Source organism: Juglans microcarpa x Juglans regia, chromosome 1D, assembly GCF_004785595.1.
Source record: "Juglans microcarpa x Juglans regia isolate MS1-56 chromosome 1D, Jm3101_v1.0, whole genome shotgun sequence".
In the NCBI taxonomy this organism is placed as follows: Eukaryota; Viridiplantae; Streptophyta; class Magnoliopsida; order Fagales; family Juglandaceae; genus Juglans; species Juglans microcarpa x Juglans regia.
Window position 1 is genome coordinate 33,087,863 of NC_054594.1, and position 19,869 is coordinate 33,107,731.

Genomic DNA, 19,869 nt, shown 5'->3' on the forward strand with positions numbered 1-19,869 from the left:
TTTGTAATATATTGTTCACATTCTTTATGTATTTGAGGTATAAAGTTGTGAGCCTGTGATACTATTTTGCTAGTATTTTTTTTTTATTTCATAAAAGACTATTTCCGGTGACTACAAATTGCATGAAATATTTTTTTCATGAGGGAAAAAAGCGTTTCTTGCAATATTTATTGTCTAAAATAGACATTTTCGACAACATCATTTGTCACAATAAACTTTTCTCACGCGCAAGCTCCTCTTTTAAATAGTAGTAAATAATAGTGAGATGAGTTGAGATGGATTGTGAATCTAAACCGAGCTTAAATTTCCAACGACTATCATATGCCAGAAATGATAGTATTTTAGATAGCAATTAAATTTGTAACTATTGGTAGTATCTATTACTAGTTATTTCTAGGGATTCTACTACGATTTGAAATAGCGGGAAAAAAAAAAAAAATCTGACAATAATTTTGACTATTTCGGACAAAATTTCCCGTAGGAGAAAAGCCTTAGTGCCCATTCACCTATAAATAAGATCAAAAGATGTTATGTATTTAATAGCAATTGAGAATACAAAAAATGTAACCCTCAAATTCTCTCTTCCCCATCTCCTTTTCGATTTTATTATATTTTCTACAAAAATCAAGTCTTTACAATGACATGTGAGGGTAAAAAAAAACGTGCACAGTACTGTAAAGGCGGCATTTTCTGGGGAAGAAAATTAAAACAAAAGATAAATGTGATGATGATAGGATGCTTCAGAGGGGACCATATGATGATACTGATACAAGAGGTCGTTATCAAATGCAGTCATGATCATGGCATAAATAATTTATTAGTCTTTTTCATATGAGGAGCACAAATAATTCACTCAGATCCATTCAAAGTTTGCCAACCTTGCTCATAATAATGCAGCTTCATGCTCATCATGTTTCATTAAACTACCATTTCATTGCCCTTAATCATGATTTATGTAGGCAACCAAAACACATCAATGGGATTGTCCGATGGATTGGAAATGCTATTAAAACGAAAAATACACTAAATATTGAAAATGGTGTATAGTTTATGTGGTCCATATTATCCACAAGCCCTTGATGGCTGGCTAAGTTTGAATTGAAAAACACTTTCAACTCTAAAATATTATTAGAATATTATTTTTTAATATTATTATTATTTTGAGATTTAAAAAAATTGAATTGTTTATTGTGTTTTATGTGGATATTTGTAAAAGTTGTAATGATGAGATAAGATGAGATAGGTTGAGAGTGTTTTTTAATCCAAACTAAGCCTTAATATCAGAGGATTGAGCTCATTATAATCTAATATATGATTTGAAATGAGACAATACAGTTAGATCGATGCTGCTGCGTTCAAGCAAAAGTCAGAGAATTGAATGTAGTATTTTGCATTTGCATGCAGGCCGCCATGGGAAGCGTCGAAGCAAGCTGCTAAGGCAGATCACGCAATTTCTTCTCGGTTCTTGCATCATGTTAGCTAGCTTTGCTGTTGATCGAGCAGCTTTGGGTTTTGGATTTTCATGTCATGAATTCGCTTTCCTTTTGGATTGGGTCGGCATGCAATCAGCTGTTACAAAGAATGAGATTTTGATTTTGATTTTTTTTAAAAAAAAAAAAAAAAAAGAAAAAAAAAACCTTCACATATCATCATATATAAATCCTTTCTTGTATAAGCTGAAAATGATAAAATTCAAACATGGGCATTAAAAAGAAAAAAAAAAAAAACTTATAGATAAGAGGTGCAATGCATGCCATTAATTTCCTAGATAGTATGAAACCATACCCTACCAATCAATCACGTACGTTGAGTGAGTGTCATAAACACAATCAATTGGGTATGGCATTTTGTCAACCACTTGCTCTATCAATTTTCATTTTCATTTTCATTTTCATAAGTTACGGATCCATTTTCACTCACATGCATTATCATGCCGCGTTGTTTACTTCTACACCACATGCTCTATCATCATCCACCATTCCATGTATTAGGGGACCGGGTGGCTACCCCGGCCCCACCTAGGCTGGGTGGTCATTTTTCACCCCATCCCCTACCTGGCCCTAATCATGTTGTGACCAACCAAATGGAGGGTGGTTTTTTTGGCTCATCATCCATTAGAGATGTAAAAATCGACTAGGTTGATAGTTTTATTGGTCGATCGGATATGATTTTTTTAAATTGAAATTGACTGAATGTATATTTAAATATTATATATAATATTATTAGAAAGAAACAATGAAATAGATGGCTAGCTGGCAAGGATAAATTATGCTGCCTTTGTATACTGTATTTATGAACTTACAAGAAACAAACTGATATATACAATCTCCTTAAATATAGGAGATAAGGATAATCATACATATGAACACAAGATGAAGCCAACTACAATTCTATCCTGAAAAGCACCTAGCACGTAGATTCATTCTTCTCTAATCTGTTGGAAGAGATAAGTGATGCTGAATGCTGACTTATCTTCACACTATTTTATATATTAATTATATAAGTTAATTATATAATTTTCATTCAAGGGATAATCATATATATAATTAAATTACTTAATATTCATTAATCATATATAAAATGAAGAGATCACTTAATTGTAATTTTTTTAATTAGTTTTTCTGTCAAAAAAAAAAAAGAAAAAAGAGAAAAGATCCGACAAAAATAATGGATCAAATTTTTGTAGGGGAAGGGGGGGAATCCAAAGTCCCTTGTCTTGCCCGCCTCATACCAGGTGGCCCGCGTGCTTGCCTTACCATGCATCCTCCATCATTAATTAATGGTGTGCTATATAATTAATGGATTTCTATTATTGTTATTTTGTAATCATCCATTCTCGATAACATTTTAAATTGGTATTCTTGATGTCGTATTTCGCAGACCTGAGTAATTCCGCTCGGACAGAGCTCACGCGATCACCTGCACAGTAACAAGGGGGGACCTCGGGGTCCGTTGATTTTCTGATGCTTAAGTCAGTAATAACGTTGAAGGTTAAGATGAGTTATATTGAAGATGATAGTGTAAAATTACCTACCTTTGTGCTGCAGATAGTGTCTATTTATACTTACCGACCTAGTCTCCACGGTTGTGGAGTGTTGTATAGTAAGAGATCATATATTCACACTGTCTACTTGTCGAGCTAACTTTGTGCTATCAGTTCGCCGAGCTATGAAGTGCTCAATGTTATTGTGTGCTGTTCAGGCCTTGGGTCGCATTGAATGCGATGTGTTTTCTGCTTTGGGCTCTTTCCATCTCATTAATGATGGGTGTAAACCGTCGCACATTTTCCTGTCTAGCATTGAATGCGATATTCCTTCTTCCTTAAGCCTCTCCTACATCTTCTGTCTTGTTTCCTGATGTAAGCATGATCCGACCCGTGTCTTATACCCAGGTTTTGACCTAGTCCATATCTTGTACCTGGGCTCTAATCCGAGCCTTGCCTTCAGCCTAATCCAGCCTAGACCTTGTATCTGGGTTCTAACCTGGGCCCTGCCTTCAGCTTAACCCAAGGGATTTTCTCTCTTCAAAGTACCCCGTGAATTTTTAGCACACTTGTGGGCTGAAAATTATAAGAAGAAGTTTGTTTGTTTGTTATTTTTTTCTTCGCTGGCGAGTCCTTATGAAGATTTCTAACTTGGGCAAGCACATAGAAGATGAACGAGTTTACGTGTACTTATCCGTTCGTTTTCCCTAGATCTAATGGGATGCGAACCGATCTCTGCCATTAATGAGTATGAATAATCATTAACTCTATCCTCATTAACTGAAGCTGCTTCCTGGTGTGAACATCAACATTGTTCGGGATTGGTTCGTTCCATGCACGTGTGTGGTAGGTAAATGTCATTCTGTATTTCCATGGCGGATGTATCCCTTTGTACTTCATATCGTCGTTTCAAACACCTAGCTGTTCCATCGAACTGTTTTTATTCATTTCTTCCTCTCTCTCTCTCTCTCTCTCTCTCTCTCTCTCTCTCTCTCTCTCTCTCGCTCTCTCTCTCTCTCTCTCTCCTATTTGCCATCTCGCTTCCTTCTTCATTTCCCTGAAATTCAAAAAATATTCTAAACTTTCCGCCTACTTTTACCATGACCAAATGAGGCGAGAACGATCCCCGCTTTAGCTATTTTGCAAGGAAACGGTGGACATCGGCCATGACCAGCTATGACCTCTGCACATTCTGCAGACAGTACCCTATCCCTTCTGAAACTGTTCTTGAAATCCCTAGTTCTTGTATCAACCAACTTTCTAGGAACATTTATAGTTTCCAATCCCAATCCTCTGAGAAATGTTTCACTACCCTGGAGAGGTGTTATTTTTCAATAAAAGATTGGCACCGACCATTCTTTGTTGTAACTGGCCTAGATTGGGAGTTCCTGGAATGAGAGCGGGAATATAAGGAGTTTCCTGTTCGATCTGTCTGGGTAAGATTCTGACTTCCAAATCCTCTCCATAAAGTTATCGGAGAGAGAGATTCAGGATTGCTTCAGTAATGTCCTGGGTAGCGGCTCATCCAACCCTTTCTGAGTCTGATTCATTGCTAAGCGATGAGACCATTTATCGTTACATTGTATTTCCCCATCGCTTGCATGTGCGAGGTCGGGAGTTCTTAATGGTTCTCCCCTCTCTTTCGAGGGAGAAGCGCCGCACGGCTTCTCCGCCTAAAGGTAATCGTGCAAAGCGGTTTCGCACAAAAGAAGGTGTTTCTGTGCCTGCTCAATCTGTGTCTACCCAGGGTGCCCCTGAGAAACCTTCATGTTCCCCTCCACCAAGTGTTCCTCGTAAAGAGAATAGGAGTTCCTACTGAGCGGCTCCAAGGATCAATTCCCACCAAGCTGCTCCAGAGAGTAGTTCTCACCGAGCTGCTGCAGCTCCTGAGAGTAGTTCTCACTGAGCCACTCCAAAGAGCAGTTCTCACTAGCCGCTCCAGAGAGTAGTTCTCACCAAGCCACTCCTGTGAGCAGTTCTCACAGAGTCTCGGCAAATAACCCATCGACAGGTAATTTCTTGAGATTTCTAAAACCCTTTCTCCTTTTTGTTGTTCTCGTTAAACAAAGATAATAAAATTTTGCCTTATTTTTTAGGCTTCGCTATGGGAGATGAGACTGACACTACCATTACCGTTCTCTTCTCCTCGATGTTTGATCACTCGACGTCTCGAGGTTTTGGTCTAGTGACGGGAGCTTTACCCCTTCTTTAAGAGGTTCTTAGTCGGGAGGTTTCACGACATGAGCCACCAACTCCTTTTGAGGAAAGACTTGCTGAGGTTGAAGCTTCCTTTGGTGAGTGCTTAACTAACTCCCTTATTTCACTTCCGGAGCTCTCAAGTCTGACTCCCCCCAGTTTTCCTACTATCCCCATTTTGACAGTTTTCATCACCCTTCCAGTTTCACCCTTGAGAACGGCTATGGAGGTTACACCTATTGGAGACAAGGAGCTAACTCCTCCTGAGATTATGGAATCGTGTTCCGAGGAGGCTACGAAGCTGATTCCTTCTGAAGTTCCGGTCTCCTAAATAATGTTGGAACTGACTCCGAGCTGGTCCCCTCAATGGTTCTAGAAGTTACCCCTCCCTCCTCCAATCTTTCAGGTATTTGCTCCTTACATCTTTGCTCGAACCTTTTTCCCGAACCTTTTTCCCTTCTCCTATCTTTTTCTTTATATTTGCATCTCATATTGAGTTGTTCATTTGTTTCAAGAATGCACAATCCCTCAAGCTGAGACTACTCATCTATTCCATGAAGATGTTATTCTGGTGGAGGACAGTTCTCCATCCGCTTCCCCATTATCTAGAAAAGGTCCTCCCCTTTCTAGGGCTACTCAGGGCGAGAGTTTGGCTTGGGCTGAGGAGCGACCAAGTTCTCCGTCTGTGCTCCCTCAAGCTTCCCAAGTTGAAGTTCCCCTTTGACATGAGGAGAAATCTAGTCTGCCTCCTATGCTTGTTGAAGCTATTTTGACGTTGGTATGCGTAGAACCTTCTTCCTCTTCTGGGAAAGGAAATTCGCAGGAGACTGGGCCGGGTTTTAAGAAGGCACGGATAGAATCATTTGAAGCACAGGCTCGAAAGTTCAGGCCCCTGTTCGCTAATGTAAGCATTTCCTCTATGTAAAATGACTATCGCTTTTTATCTTTTGCTTATAAATTTTATCCTTTCCTATCCTTTAAGGCCGTAGACCAACTAACTGAGATGGTTTCTAGAGAGTGGGAGGCTTTTGAAGAGGAGTTTAGAGCTCAGAGGCATTAAACAATTTTATGCACTTGCGGGGGAAGAAAATGAGCGATGACCTCCACGATTTAACCATGGAGAATAATTCCTTGAGGGAGGACAACGAGTTTCGTCATTAGAAAATTCATGGTCAACGGAAAGAGATTGAGGTAATGGAGCAGAAGATGAAGGCAATATAGCATAAGGTTGAAACAATGGCTCTAGAAATCAAGCTCAGAGATAAGGAGATTCAGTTGAGGGACCTGGAGATCAAGAAAAGCAATACGGAGATTGCTTCAAAGGTCTAAAAGTTGGAATCTGCCTAGAAGGAGATTGAGGATCTCCAAGTCCACTCTGAGCTTCTTCTTACTAAAAGGGAAAGCGCCCAAACCGAAGTGCAGATGCTAGAGTTTGAGTTGGAGCCCCTCCAAGAAGAGCTGAAGCTGTGCAAAAAAGCCATCGAGACATTGGTGAAGCAAAAAAGGCATGCCATTGAGGTTCGTTGTCGAATGTTCCACAAGTATCTGGGGATCGCCATGTTAGGAGATAAGATAAGCGCTTCAGCTCGGCAACTCCAACTCAAGGTTTCTCTTCTAGAGTCTTCTCTAGATGCAGCTTGGCTCCGCGCGGACCTTATTGAATCCCAACTCAGAAATGTTCCTACCCTGCGTACTAAAGCCTAAATTTATGGGTATAAGGAATGTCTCGTGCATCTCCGCCCTGTGCGATAAAGCCTGAATTTATGAGTATAAGGAAGGTCTCAAACATCATAAGGGGCAACGCCTTCTTTTATGGTGTTTAGGCTGTCGTTAGTTATGGTGGTTTGAATATCGAAGAGGAAATAAGTCGCCCATACTTCTTGTCCTTGCCTTTTTGCTTATGATGCCTCACTTGTTTTTGCCCCTTTGCTTACAATGCCTCGCTTGTTCTTGCCCCTTTGCTTATGAGGGTTGCCTCTCGAAGCTGTTGCATTGGAACTCACTGCGTGTGAGTTCTAAGCGGAGCAAGAGCAGGATAGTGGCATGACGGTGGAGAATGAGGAGGGCAGGAACATATGGTTCAAGGTGAAAATTAAGTCCTTGGAGTTGATTTCATTTGTTGCTTCGACATCTATCTGTCCTTCACGCCATCCACCTCAGTTGACCCCGAACCCAGTTCGCCCTCCTGAGAATTTGAGTGGAATTCCACTGGACTCCCCCTTTCCTAAGGAGGAAGATATCGCAATGCTGATTGTCCTACTTGGTACTGTGTGGGGAAGGTATTGCACTGCTGAGCGTCCTGTTTCTTCTCAGACGAACCCGAATCTACTAGGCGCTCACTTTCTTGAGGGAGATAACATATTGTTGATCCTCCAGTTTCTGCCTGGACAAAACGGGCTTCCAATCTTTGATGATGTAATTTTCTTGTTATAATCTTGTTTGTGAGATTCTATACTGTTCTTTTTGTTTCTTGTAATCCTGTTCGGACAATAAAATGACTTTATGACACACTTTTGTATACCTGTTTGTAAGACTCCGTGTTGTATTCCGTTTTTACCATCCTCCCTCTTGCTTCTTTCGTGGCCAGTCAAGTAACTGGTTTGTACCCTGCGAAGGCTGGCAAGTCCAATCTAGGGACTGACTTGTATTCTGACTGGCTCTTATAGGTTAGCAGAGCCCAAAGGCCCTACTCCCTAGCCAATGCATTGCAAACAGTAACCTTGCACGAAGCTCGACAAATCATTGGGACTTGTGCTCCGAATAGTTATTATCAGGGCAAAGCTCATAGCATTGGTCCTTAGCTAATACTTCGTGGCCAATTTAGGGGCCGGGCTTGTACCCCGCGAAGGCCGGCAAGTCCAATCTAGAGACCGACTTGTATTCTGACTGACTCTTGTAAGTTAGCAGAGCCCAAGGGCCTTGCTTCCTAGCCAATGCATCGCAGACAACAACCTTGCACGAAACTTGACAAGTCATTGGGACTTGTGTTCCGAATAGCTATTATCAAGGAAGAGCTCATGGCTCTGGTAATTAGCTAATACTTTGTGGCCAATCTAGGGACCGGACTTGTACCCTGTGAAGGCCGGCAAGTCCAATCTAGGGACTGACTTGTACCCTGTGAAGTCCGGCAAGTCCAATCTAGGGACTGACTTGTATTCCGATTGGCTCTTGTAGGTTGGCGGAGCCTAAGGGCCCTGCTCCATAGCCAATGCGTTGCAGGTAGTAACCTTGCTCGAATCTCGATAAGTCATTGGGACTTACATTCCGAATGGCTATTATAAGGGCATAGCTTATGGCTTTGGTCCTTAGCTAATACTTCCTGGCCGATCTAGTGATTGGGCTTGTTTGATTTGAACTGTTTGTAGGGGACACGACAATGCAACATTCGAAATTAGTACATAAAAATTTAATTAACAAATCACAACCTTACACTGTTTGAACCAGGCTTTGGGTTTTTCATACAAAATACTTTCTTAGATGCTCGGTGTTCCATGGGTGGGGCAATTCGTGATCTTCTTGGTTCTTAAGTCGATAAGAACCAGGTCTCTCGGTTGCTGTTACTAAATATGGACCTTCCTATCTGGGGCCTAGCTTGCCTTCTTTTTTAGTAGTAACTCTTGTTTGTTTTAAAACTATGTCTCTCACTTTAAAAGTGCGGGATCAGACTCGTTTGTTAAAATACTGTTCAACTCTCCGTTTGTTGGATGTTGCTCGGCTTACTACTTCCTCCCCTTTTCCTCTAAGAAGTCCAGGTTTTCTCTCAATCCTTCGTTGTTGCTATCTAGGTTGAGATGTTGTACGTGGTACGTGGGTGCTGCCACTTCAGCTGGTATTATGGCTTCAGTTCCATAGATGAGGGCGAAAAGAGTTTCTTAGCCCACTCCCATTTCTGGCTTCCTAGCTTTTTCTTCAAGATGTTAAGTAGTGTTTTGTTGGTTGCTTCTACTTGCCCGTTGGCTTGCGGATGTCCTAGAAAGGAATACCTAGTTTTGATTCTAAGTTCCGAGCACCATTCTCGATAGAGGGAGCAATCGAATTGTCTTCCATTGTCTGATACGAAGCTTTAAGAAATTTTGAAGTGGCAGATTACAGATTTCCAATCTGTAATCGCCCGCATTGTGATCGTTGGTAGAGCTTCTACTTCCACCCATTTTGTGAAGTAATCAAGTGTTATTACAATAAATTTTACTCCTCTTTTGCCTGTAGGGAGAGGGCCAATAAGGTCAAATCCCCACTGTGCGAAGGGTCATGGAGAAGTAATAGTAGTGAGCTTTTCAGGTGGGCTATGAGGAATAGGAGCCTACTCTTGGCATTTGAGGCATTTTCTCACAAAATCTTCCACATCTTTGAGAGAGTTAGGCCAGTAGTACCCTACCCGTGTAGCTCGTGCTGCTAGTGCCCTTTCACCAGAATGATTCCCACAAACTCCTTCGTGTATCTCCGCTAGTACATACTGGGCCTGCTCGGAAGAGATACATCTTAAAAGGGGCTCGACAAAGCCTCTTTTATACAGGATTCCTTCCACTAATATGAAGCGAGCTGCTCGATTCCTGATTTTTCATGCTTTTTCTCGGTCGTTTGGAAGGATTTCGTCCTAAAGAAATTTTAGAATATCGATGGCCCATTCCGGGGTTTGTAACACCTGAATTGTGGACATTCGAATCCCGACAACTGCTACGTCAATAGTCATAATTATGGTATGATTCAGCAGGGGCATTTCTTTTTATCCTGAGGCAACCTTTGCTAAACGATCTGCTTCCTGGTTCTCTCCTCTTGGGATCTGTTGAACGGAAGAATATTGGAAGAGGTCACGCTATTCTCCTACCCGTTGGAGATATCTCCTCAAAATTTCTCATTTAGTAAGGAATTGTCCGGTTACTTGTCCCACCACTATCTGGGAATCAGCTTTTACTTCGACTTTGGTGGCCCCTAACAATCTAGCAATTTTTAGACCTAACAAAATTGCTTCATACTCAGCCTCATTATTGGTAACCTTGAACTCGAGCTTGAGTACATAGTCAAGCTTTTCTTCTAAGTCTATTATTATGTGCACCCCCACTCCTCCTCCAGTCCAGCAGGATGAGCCATTGACGTAGACCTGCTAAGGCTTGCCCTAGGGCATAATGATTATCTCCTCCAGAAAGTTTGAGAATTCATCTATAAAATCTGCCAGTACTTGGAATTTAATTGCGGTACGTGGAAGGTACTCAATTTCAAACTCACTTTATTCGACCGCTTGGTTAGTCATTCGACCAGATGTATCAGGTTTTTGTAATATTTTTCTCAACGGGACATTAGTTAGCACTTTTATTGCGTGAGCTTGAAAATATGGCCTTAATCGTCTGGCGGCGATTGCTAATGCAAATGCTAGCATTTCCGTTTGGAGACATATGGCTTCTACATCTCGAAAAGCTCTGCCTATATAATAAACGGGCCGTAGAATTCCTTCTTCTTTTTGAGTCAATACGACTGACACTGCACTGGGTGATATTGCCAGGTAGGCAGTCAAATCTTCCCCTGGTGTGGTTTGACTAAGGAAAGGTGGATGGGCCAGGTATTCCTTTAACTCGCTAAAGGCTTTCCGCACTCTTCATCCCATTCTAGCGCTTTTCGCAGGATTTTGAAGAAATGAAGGCACTAGTCAGTTGATTTTGCTATGAATCGGCTCAGGGCAGCTATTCTTCCAGCGAGTCTTTGAACCTCGTTGATTTTTCGAGGTGGCGGCATATCTATAATTGCCTTGACTTTTTCAGGATTAGCCTCAATTCCACATTCGAAGACCATGAATTCTAAGAATTTGCCCGACTCAACTCCGAAAACACACTTCTGTAGGTTGAGCTTCATTTTGTATTTTTTATGTACTGCGAAAGCTTCCCGGAGATCATCAAGATGCTTTTCCGATTTCTTACTTTTAACCAAAAGGTCATCTACATAAACTTCCATATTCCGCTCAATCTGATTTTTGAACATTCGGTTGACCAACTGTTGGTACATTGCTCCCGCATTTTTTAGACCAAATGGCATTGCTCTGTAGCAGTACAGGCCTCGATCCGTGATAAATGTTGTTTTCTCCTCATCATCAGAGTTCATCCTGATTTGATTATAACCAGAGTATGTGTCCATAAAGCTAAGTAGGGTGTACCCGGCCATTGAGTCCACTATTAAGTCTATCCTTGGGAGAAGGAAGCTGTTTTTAGGACAAGATTTGTTTAGATCGGTGAAATCTATACACATTTTCCACCTTCCGCTTGCCTTTTTGACCAATACGACGTTGGAAAGCCATTCGGGATAATGAACTTCCCAAATGAACCTCGCGGCCAAAAGGTGATCTACTTCCTCGGTGATGGCTGCATACTTCTCTGCACTGAAGCTGCGCGCTTTTATTTGATTTTTTTCGCTTCAGGATTTACACTGAGGCAGTGCTCTATTACTGATACGTCGATGCCAGGCGTTTCTTCATGACTCCAAGCGAACACATCTCGATGTTCAATGAGTAGTTGCCTCATTGACTAGCTCAGTTCAATAGACATCTTAGATTCCATTCGCACAGTTCGTTTCAGTTTCTCGGGATCCACTGGTATCAAAACTAATGGCTCATTGGGCTCTGCCTGCCTAAGTGCCTCTTCGTCTCTCACTTCTCTATCTAGTTCTGTCAATGCCAGAGGCAAGGGCAAGACTATTCTCCTACGGTCTTCCTCGATGGCTTGTACAACTATTGTTTTAGACTTCATTTCTCGGGTATAGCAATCTCTTGCAGTCTATTGTTCGCCACATATTTCACCCACTCCTGATGGGGTCAGAAACTTTACCTTTAGATGATATGTGGAAGTTACAGCCTTCATTTGATTCAAGGATGGACGTCCAAAAATTGCATTATATGAGGATGAGGCTTTCACCACCAAGAAATCTACCATAAGAGATGTCGTTTTGGGGGCTGTTCCAGCTAATATGGACAGAGTGATTGCTTCGTTAGGCTGGATTGTATCCTTTGTGAAGCCTTTGAGGGGCGTAGGTGCAGGTCGCAATCGATTGAGAGAGATCCTCATTTTAGTGAATGTCTCTCAAAAGAGGATGTCGGCAGAGCTACCGTTGTCAATCAATACTCTTCTGGTCTGATAGTTAGCAATTTGTGCTATTACTACCAGTGCATCGTCATGGGGGCGTGACAAACCTTCTCCATCTTTTTCACTGAAAGTTATGAGATATTATCTGGTTTGGTCCCTATTGTTAAGGGATGGCTTGTAAGCGGAAAATACCTTTTCATATCTAGCCTTCCTTGCGTGCGCCTTCCGTGCCAAGGAGATCGTCCCCCCTTCAACGTATCCTCTAGCTATAGTGTTGATTTAACCTATCAAAGGTTCTTCTCTACCCAAGTTTCTTTGATGCGGACTCCCTCTGCGTGGATTCGTGGTTCTTCTTCTGTCGGAGCTTCTATTTCTCCTGATGGAACTTTGACTTCTTCAAGTACCACTTCTCCAAGCAGAGTCTTGATCTCTACGAATTGGGTTGTGATTCCTATGAGTAGGACTCCAGTTACTTCGAACGAGGCTTCGGTTTCGGTCTCTCCAAGAGTAGGGACGGTAGTCGCGTTGTGGTCCATTCCTCTCGTTTTCATGGTGGTCAACTCAAACCCCTAGCTCTTCCACCTTTTTCTTCCTCGTATAGCAATCTTCTGGATTATGTCCGCCACTTCTTTGATAGGAACAATATCTGGGACATGAAGAACCCCTTCTTTGCTCTATTTGGGTCCTCCTCAGCTTCCACAGTTAGGTTAGAATGTATACGAGGTCCAGTTTTTCCCTGTCGAACCTGCTCTCCTTTGCCCTTAGTTTCATAAATCCTCTTTTTGTAGTCCTCTCGGTTCGATCCTTTATTCCGGTCTGCTGTCTTTTTGTTTGCTCTCTCCAAGTCACTCTTCATGGGAGCAGTTAGTGCTCGAAGCGTATCTTCCGCGTTTATGAAACCGTCTGTGCTGTCCATAAACTCCTTTAGTGTGGTCGGAGTTTTCCGAGCAATTTCCGTCATGAAAGGGTTACGAGGCTAGACCCCCCTAACAGTGTAACCAAGGTGATTTTTTCGTCTTGGTCATCTGTCTTCATTTGTTCTTTATTAAACTGAGAGTGGTATGACTTGAGGCTCTCGTCATCCCTTTGTTTAATAATCAGAAGATAAGCCGTTGATCTTCTCTTTATTCGGCTGGCCATGAACTGTGTTAAGAAAAGACATACCAACTCGTTGAAGCTGACGACTGTTCTAAGCCGTAAGGAACCAAACCATGCTTGTGCTGCCCCTTCAGAGTGAGGGGAAAAGCTCTGCATGCTACCTCATTGGAAAAATCGTGGAGGTTCCGATGTGCCTTAAAGTTTTCTAGGTGTTCCAATAGGTCTTTTGATCCATCATATGCTTCTATCTGAGGAATTTTGAATATCGGAGGTAGAGGTACCGCCATAATCTCAACAATGTATGGTAGTTCAGCGTTGGTGAGAAGTTGATCTACCGTGGAGGGCTGGCCCATCTATTTAGCTACTTCTATTTGGATCTGCATGTTGATCCTACACCGTTCTTCATTTACAGCGGTTGTATTGGGATGAGGACGGGCCTCAAAGTGATGACTCTGTCGATCTGCTTCTGGTTCTACATCACCCCTTTGTAAGACAACATTTTCTTGTTGAAGGGTCTCCAATTCCTCCATGAGTTTTCGTATTACTTCAGTTTGTTTGTTGAGTCTTCCTTTCATTGCTTCTGACTTTGTTGTTTCACGCTGCGAACGCTGAGAGCAGGTTGTTGCCGGCATACGAAGGACACACTAATTATGGGCAATAGAGACCCACAGACGGCGCCACTGTTGATGTCGTGTTTCGCTGGCTTGGGCAATTCTGCGAGGACAGAACTCTTGCGATCACCTGCGCAGTAACAAGGGGGGACCTCGGGGTCCGTTGATTCTCCGATGCTTAAGTCAATAGTGGTGTTGAAGATGAACATGAGTTATATATTGAAGATGAGAATGTAAGATTACCTATATGTGTGTTACAGGTAGTGTCTATTTATACTTGCTGACCTGGTCTCCACAGTAGTGGAGTGTTGCATAGTAGGAGATCATATATTCACACTGTCTACTCGCCGAGCTATCTTTGTGTTGTCAGTTCGTTGAGCTATGAAGTGCTCAATGTCACTGTGTGTTGTTTGGGCCTTGGGTTGCATTGAATGTGGCATGTTTTCTGTCTTGGGCTCTTTCCATCTCATTAATGCTGGGCGTGAACCACCGCACGTTTTCCCGTCTAGCATTGAATGCGATATTCCTTCTTCCTTAAGCCTCTCCTACATTTTCTGTCTTGTTTCCTGATGTAAGCATGATCCGACCCGTGTCTTATACTCACGTTTTGACCCAGGCGCTACCGTTTGGCCCAATCCATATCTTGTACCTGGGCTCTAATCCGGGCCTCGCCGTCAGCCTGATCCAGCCCAGACCTTATATCTGGGTTCTAAACTAGGCCCTGCCTTTAGCCCAACTCAAGGAATTTGCTCCCTTCAAAGGTATTGATAATGGAAGAAGAGAAGAGAGTACGCACTAAATTTTGCATAATAAATTCTGAAACATAGATGAAAATTAAAACTATCAAACTTATATATATATATATATATATATATATTTATATATGTTTTGATGAACTCAACGTTCAACTAAACTTACAAATCATTTCCTGTCCACCATAAACGGTCAAGCCAAAAATATTCTACCTTTTTTGAAGTAAATGCATGAAACGTATATAATATAAACTTGTAAATATCATTTTTTTTTCTTCTAGTAATGTTAGGTATGCCTCATACAAGAGCTTTTTTTTTTTTTTTTTTTATATATATATATATAAAAAAGTGAATCCTACTAATAAAAAATATTATTTTTATATTTTTTAAAGTGTGATCCACTTTTTTACAAGAATTTGTATAAAATTTATCTATTTAAGACTTGCATAAATTATATATATATTTTTTTAATATACTACATCAAGAAGTAGAAATAGAAAATATAAAATTTAGAACAAAGAAGATTAATATTTCTCTTCCTAATTAATAAAAAATAATAATAAAAGACGATTAATTACATATATCCGCTACTATATCCGTTATAAACTATAAAATATTATCCAAAAAATAAAATGGATTTTCATTCTGGTAGGATTTTCAAACGTGGAAACTTTCTTATCCACAAAACTTTCGGCAAGACAGGGTGGTGGAATGCTGTCGTCGGCAATCAATGTCCACAGAATCTGAGAGAGAGACCAAACAAAAGAAGGAACACGAGGCAGCAGTCTGCCCTGGACCTGACTCAGCATGGACGCACCACCCTCTGTTCCATCGCCACGTTTCATACCAATCCAAACCTCCATCATTGAAATACTAAACAAATAGGAAAATAACGAGCAAATTCAGATGCGTGACGTGGACTTCTGACTTTCCACGTCAACCAACCAAACCGGAAAAAAGTCTACGCAAAATAACTAAAAATAAATAAATAAATAAATCCCAGTAATTTTATGCGGCTCAACTTTGGCATCCCCACAGAACGACACGTGACAGACCTTTCTAGCACTTTTTTCCCCGTCCATTCCCCCACCCCTATATTATGATATGATCATCTTCCGCTTTTCCACGAACTTCCCAAACACTTTTCCACACACAAAAAAATTTCACATTTTCCTCTCTGAGATAGTTTTTTTTTTTCTTATCTGATTCTCAAAATTTCAAATTGGTTGCGATTTCTGAGTTCGGGACTGCGATCCTTGAACTGAAAAGTCGCAATTTTTGTCTCTTTTTCGTGGTTCCTCGGGTTTTCGGATATGGAGGTTTCGGTGATCTGTAGCTCTCAGGCGAAGATTAGGAAAACCGAGTTGGCGTACCGGGAACTTGGGTGTTTCGATCCGAAAGGTGTTAGCAAGGCGTTTTCTGCTAAAAGCAGGGTCTGTTTCAGTCCGAGCACGATGTGGAGAAAGGCTGGGATTCGATCCACTTTGAAGGCTGTTCAATCTGAAGCTGTACGATCTGAGAAAGTCTCGGGTTCTTCCAGAATGTCCAAATCGGTGAGTGGTTTTCCCGGCCTGATACGTTTGATTGCTGAGAATGGAATTGTAGAAAGTCGGAGTAAGCATGACCTACTAGTTGCGTCACAATTCATTCCCTGAATGCCCTTTTTTTTTTCCTTCTTATTTATATCTATATATTTCTTTCTTAGAACTCTATCTGTTGCTATAAAAATAAAAAATTATTAATTAAACGCAAGGTTTTTTCTTTTTGTTTTTCCTGGTTGCTGTTGCAAATCTGCATGAACCGGTGATTATAATTAAATGGAAAATTATAAATCTCAGTTTTGTTGCAAAGAGATAGATGAAGTGTAATAGGGAAAGACATATAATTGGATGGGCTCTACGAGTTTTGGTTGAAGTTGTTTTTTGTTTTTGCAATATTTCGAACTATTATGTACTTGAAGTAAATGGAAAATATACAGATCCCAGAATACTGGGACTTTTAAGATTTATTTGTAAACACAACTGATTTTAGTTATTTTCACACTACTTTATTCCTTTTCACAAACTATTAATTACTATTTCATTGCTGTCATCTGAAAATATTTAAAAAGCAATACTTTAAGAACTGTTTTTAGATATGTTCAATACTTTATTATTAATTTTTATACTTTTCATTACTTTTTAATACTTTATTCAATATCTTAATTCCTTTTTCACTCTTATTCACAGATCTCACAGATCGTTTGAGATGACCCAACTATCTAAACGTAGCCTCTTTTTTCTTTTAAGAAAATTAATCTTGTTTAAAGTGCAATGGGCGCACCCAAGGATACCGGATGTATTGCAATGGGATAAAACACCCTGGTTGCAGGAGGAAGAGAAAGAACACAGTTCTAATCACTCTAGAGAGCTATCACTTGAGTAAAAAAGTCCCAAGTAATTATTTGCAAAGGATGAGTTTAACCACTTCACAATTTTTATAAAAGGGACAATTGACTTACTTTAATCCTTCTGAAATGATTTCGTATGCTTTAGAGATTTCCTGCTCTTTTTATTTGAGGGTCTTATTTATTTATTTAGTTAATTGATGCTAATTTGAACATGACCTTGTTATCTTGGCCTGTTTCATTACAGCGTGATGGTGTAAGATTGTTTGTTGGGTTGCCCTTGGATGCTGTTTCCGACTGCAATACTGTAAACCATGCTAGGGCAATTGCAGCTGGCCTAAAGGCTCTAAAGCTATTGGGAGTGGAAGGCGTAGAGCTTCCAGTTTGGTGGGGAATAGTAGAGAAAGAAGCCATGAGAAAGTATGAGTGGTCAGGCTATCTTGCTCTTGCCAAGATGGTTCAGGATGCAGGTCTCAAGCTTCACGTGTCGCTTTGCTTCCACGCTTCCAAACAACCAAAAATTCCTCTCCCTGAGTGGGTATCCCGAATTGGTGAATCCGACCCCAATATTTTCTTCACTGATAGGGCAGGACAGCATTACAAAGAGTGCCTATCACTAGCTGTTGATGATCTTCCAGTGCTTGATGGCAGGACTCCGATCCAAGTCTACCATGAGTTTTGTGAGAGTTTCAAGTCTTCTTTTTCACCTTTCATGGGTTCCACTCTCACGGTGAGAAGTTTGGTTCCAAAGTTCTATAATATAGCAGCAACTGTACTAGTTTTAATTAACATGGACACTGATACTGACAATGGTTCTATGTTGCTATTTTCCAGGGCATCTCTATGGGTCTAGGACCAGATGGTGAGCTTCGATATCCTTCACACCACAAGCTAACCAAAAGTAATCAAATCCCAGGAGTTGGGGAATTCCAGTGTTACGATAAAAACATGCTTGGCATTCTGAAACAACATGCTGAAGCAACGGGAAATTCTTTATGGGGACTTGGTGGTCCCCACGATGTCCCCACTTATGACCAGTCACCCAATTCAAACAACTTCTTCAGGGACAATGGTGGATCATGGGATTCTCCATATGGTGACTTCTTCCTTTCCTGGTACTCAAACCAGCTCATTTCTCATGGAAATCGCCTCCTCTCGCTTGCCGCCTCAACTTTCAGTGAATCTGCAGCCACAGTATGTGGGAAAATCCCCCTGATGCACTCTTGGTACAAAACCAGATCCCATCCTTCTGAGCTGACTGCAGGGTACTATAACACAACCACAAGAGATGGTTATGAAGTTGTCGCAGAGATGTTTGCACGTAATTCATGCAAAATGATTTTGCCTGGAATGGACCTCTCGGATGAGCACCAGTCTCATGAGTCTCTCTCAAGCCCTGAGTTTTTACTTGCAGATATAAAGAAAGCTTGCAGAAAGCACGGGGTCGAGGTTTGTGGACAAAATTCTTCTGCTTCCATGGCTCCTGGAGGATTTGAACAGATAAAGAAGAATTTGTTGGGTGAGAATATTGTGGACTTGTTCAGTTATCAGAGAATGGGAGCTTATTTTTTCTCCCCAGAGCACTTCCCTTCATTCACAGGGTTCGTCCGGAGTCTTAACCAACCAGAATTGCATTCCGATGATCTCCCTGAACAAGAGGAAGAAGCTGCCGGCTCTCTGAATGTAAGTTCAGAAGCAAGCGTTCACATGCAAGCGGTTTAGTCAGAGTTAAGACATATTGCTGTATATATATTGATCAACGCATGTATTATATGAATTGTATGAAAAAAATGTGATATCTAATAAGGATAGGTGGTGTATGGGATTTCATATTAAGAATGTAAAATTTTTACTCTTTATAGTGTTTCAATGGAACTTCATTTGTATTATTGACCTTTTACTATATACTCAATGTGGCTTGGATATTCCTTTGGAGGGTTACAGAAGAAGAGGTTGCATTCGAAAGAACAAGGTGAATTAGCTTAAGTGCATCCATCCTGATTTACTGGAATAGAAAACTGTCTAATTGCCTGCTTTGCTCTTTCTGAAAGGAACCAATGCTTTTATCAGGGAAGCGTCCCAGTTTCTCTCAAGCCTGCAATCACACATATTAAGCGTCTTGTTCCCTGATATTTCTTAAATAGGTAAAGGGTTTAATTTGAACTTTTTTTTTTTTTCTCACCCTAGACAAAAAAAAGGAGATAATATTTGCATAGCCATGGACATGTGCAGATGATATCTGCTTATGCACATCTACATATTTATATAATATGATCTTAAATTAGACTATTGAATTATTCATATTCAAAAATTTATATAGTTATGAATAGTATTTCTAAAAATTTAAAGATGCGCTGTTCACTCTCCAAATTTTATTTTATTATTTTTTTTCTCTCCTCCTCCCTCCCTCTCAACGGATGGAACTTTAAAAAAAAAAAAAAAAAAATTCTAGTGGGTAAAATTTCAGTGGTGTTAATTGTAAAATATAAAAAAGATTAGAAAAAAATAAATAATAATAAAATAATAATATTTTATTCTTATTTCATTTGAAGATGCATAATCCAATGTGAAAATTTTTTTTGACATACAAAATCGATATCTAATGCTAGTGCTGTTAAACTTTACATATGCATATTGAGAAACAAATGCTAATGCTGTTAAACTTTCAGTTTATATCATATGACGTTCCCAGAGTTCCTGAAAAACGGAAAAAAAAATACTGACATCTTCAAATTCAATTCTTCTTTTGCTGGTGAGATGATGACGTGGCACATGATTT

General features: G+C 40.5%; 1 protein-coding gene across 1 annotated transcript; it reads left to right on the forward strand.

Moving 5' to 3' along the window:
* The first annotated feature begins 15,831 nt into the window (after window positions 1–15,831).
* Window positions 15,832–18,976, forward strand: LOC121241866 (inactive beta-amylase 9). The gene is made up of 3 exons (XM_041139723.1): window positions 15,832–16,257; window positions 17,338–17,820; window positions 17,925–18,976. Exons 1-3 carry the CDS (start codon window positions 16,018–16,020, stop codon window positions 18,810–18,812), a joined length of 1,611 nt encoding a protein of 536 aa, XP_040995657.1. The 5' UTR covers window positions 15,832–16,017; the 3' UTR covers window positions 18,813–18,976.
* The last annotated feature ends 893 nt before the right edge of the window (window positions 18,977–19,869 follow it).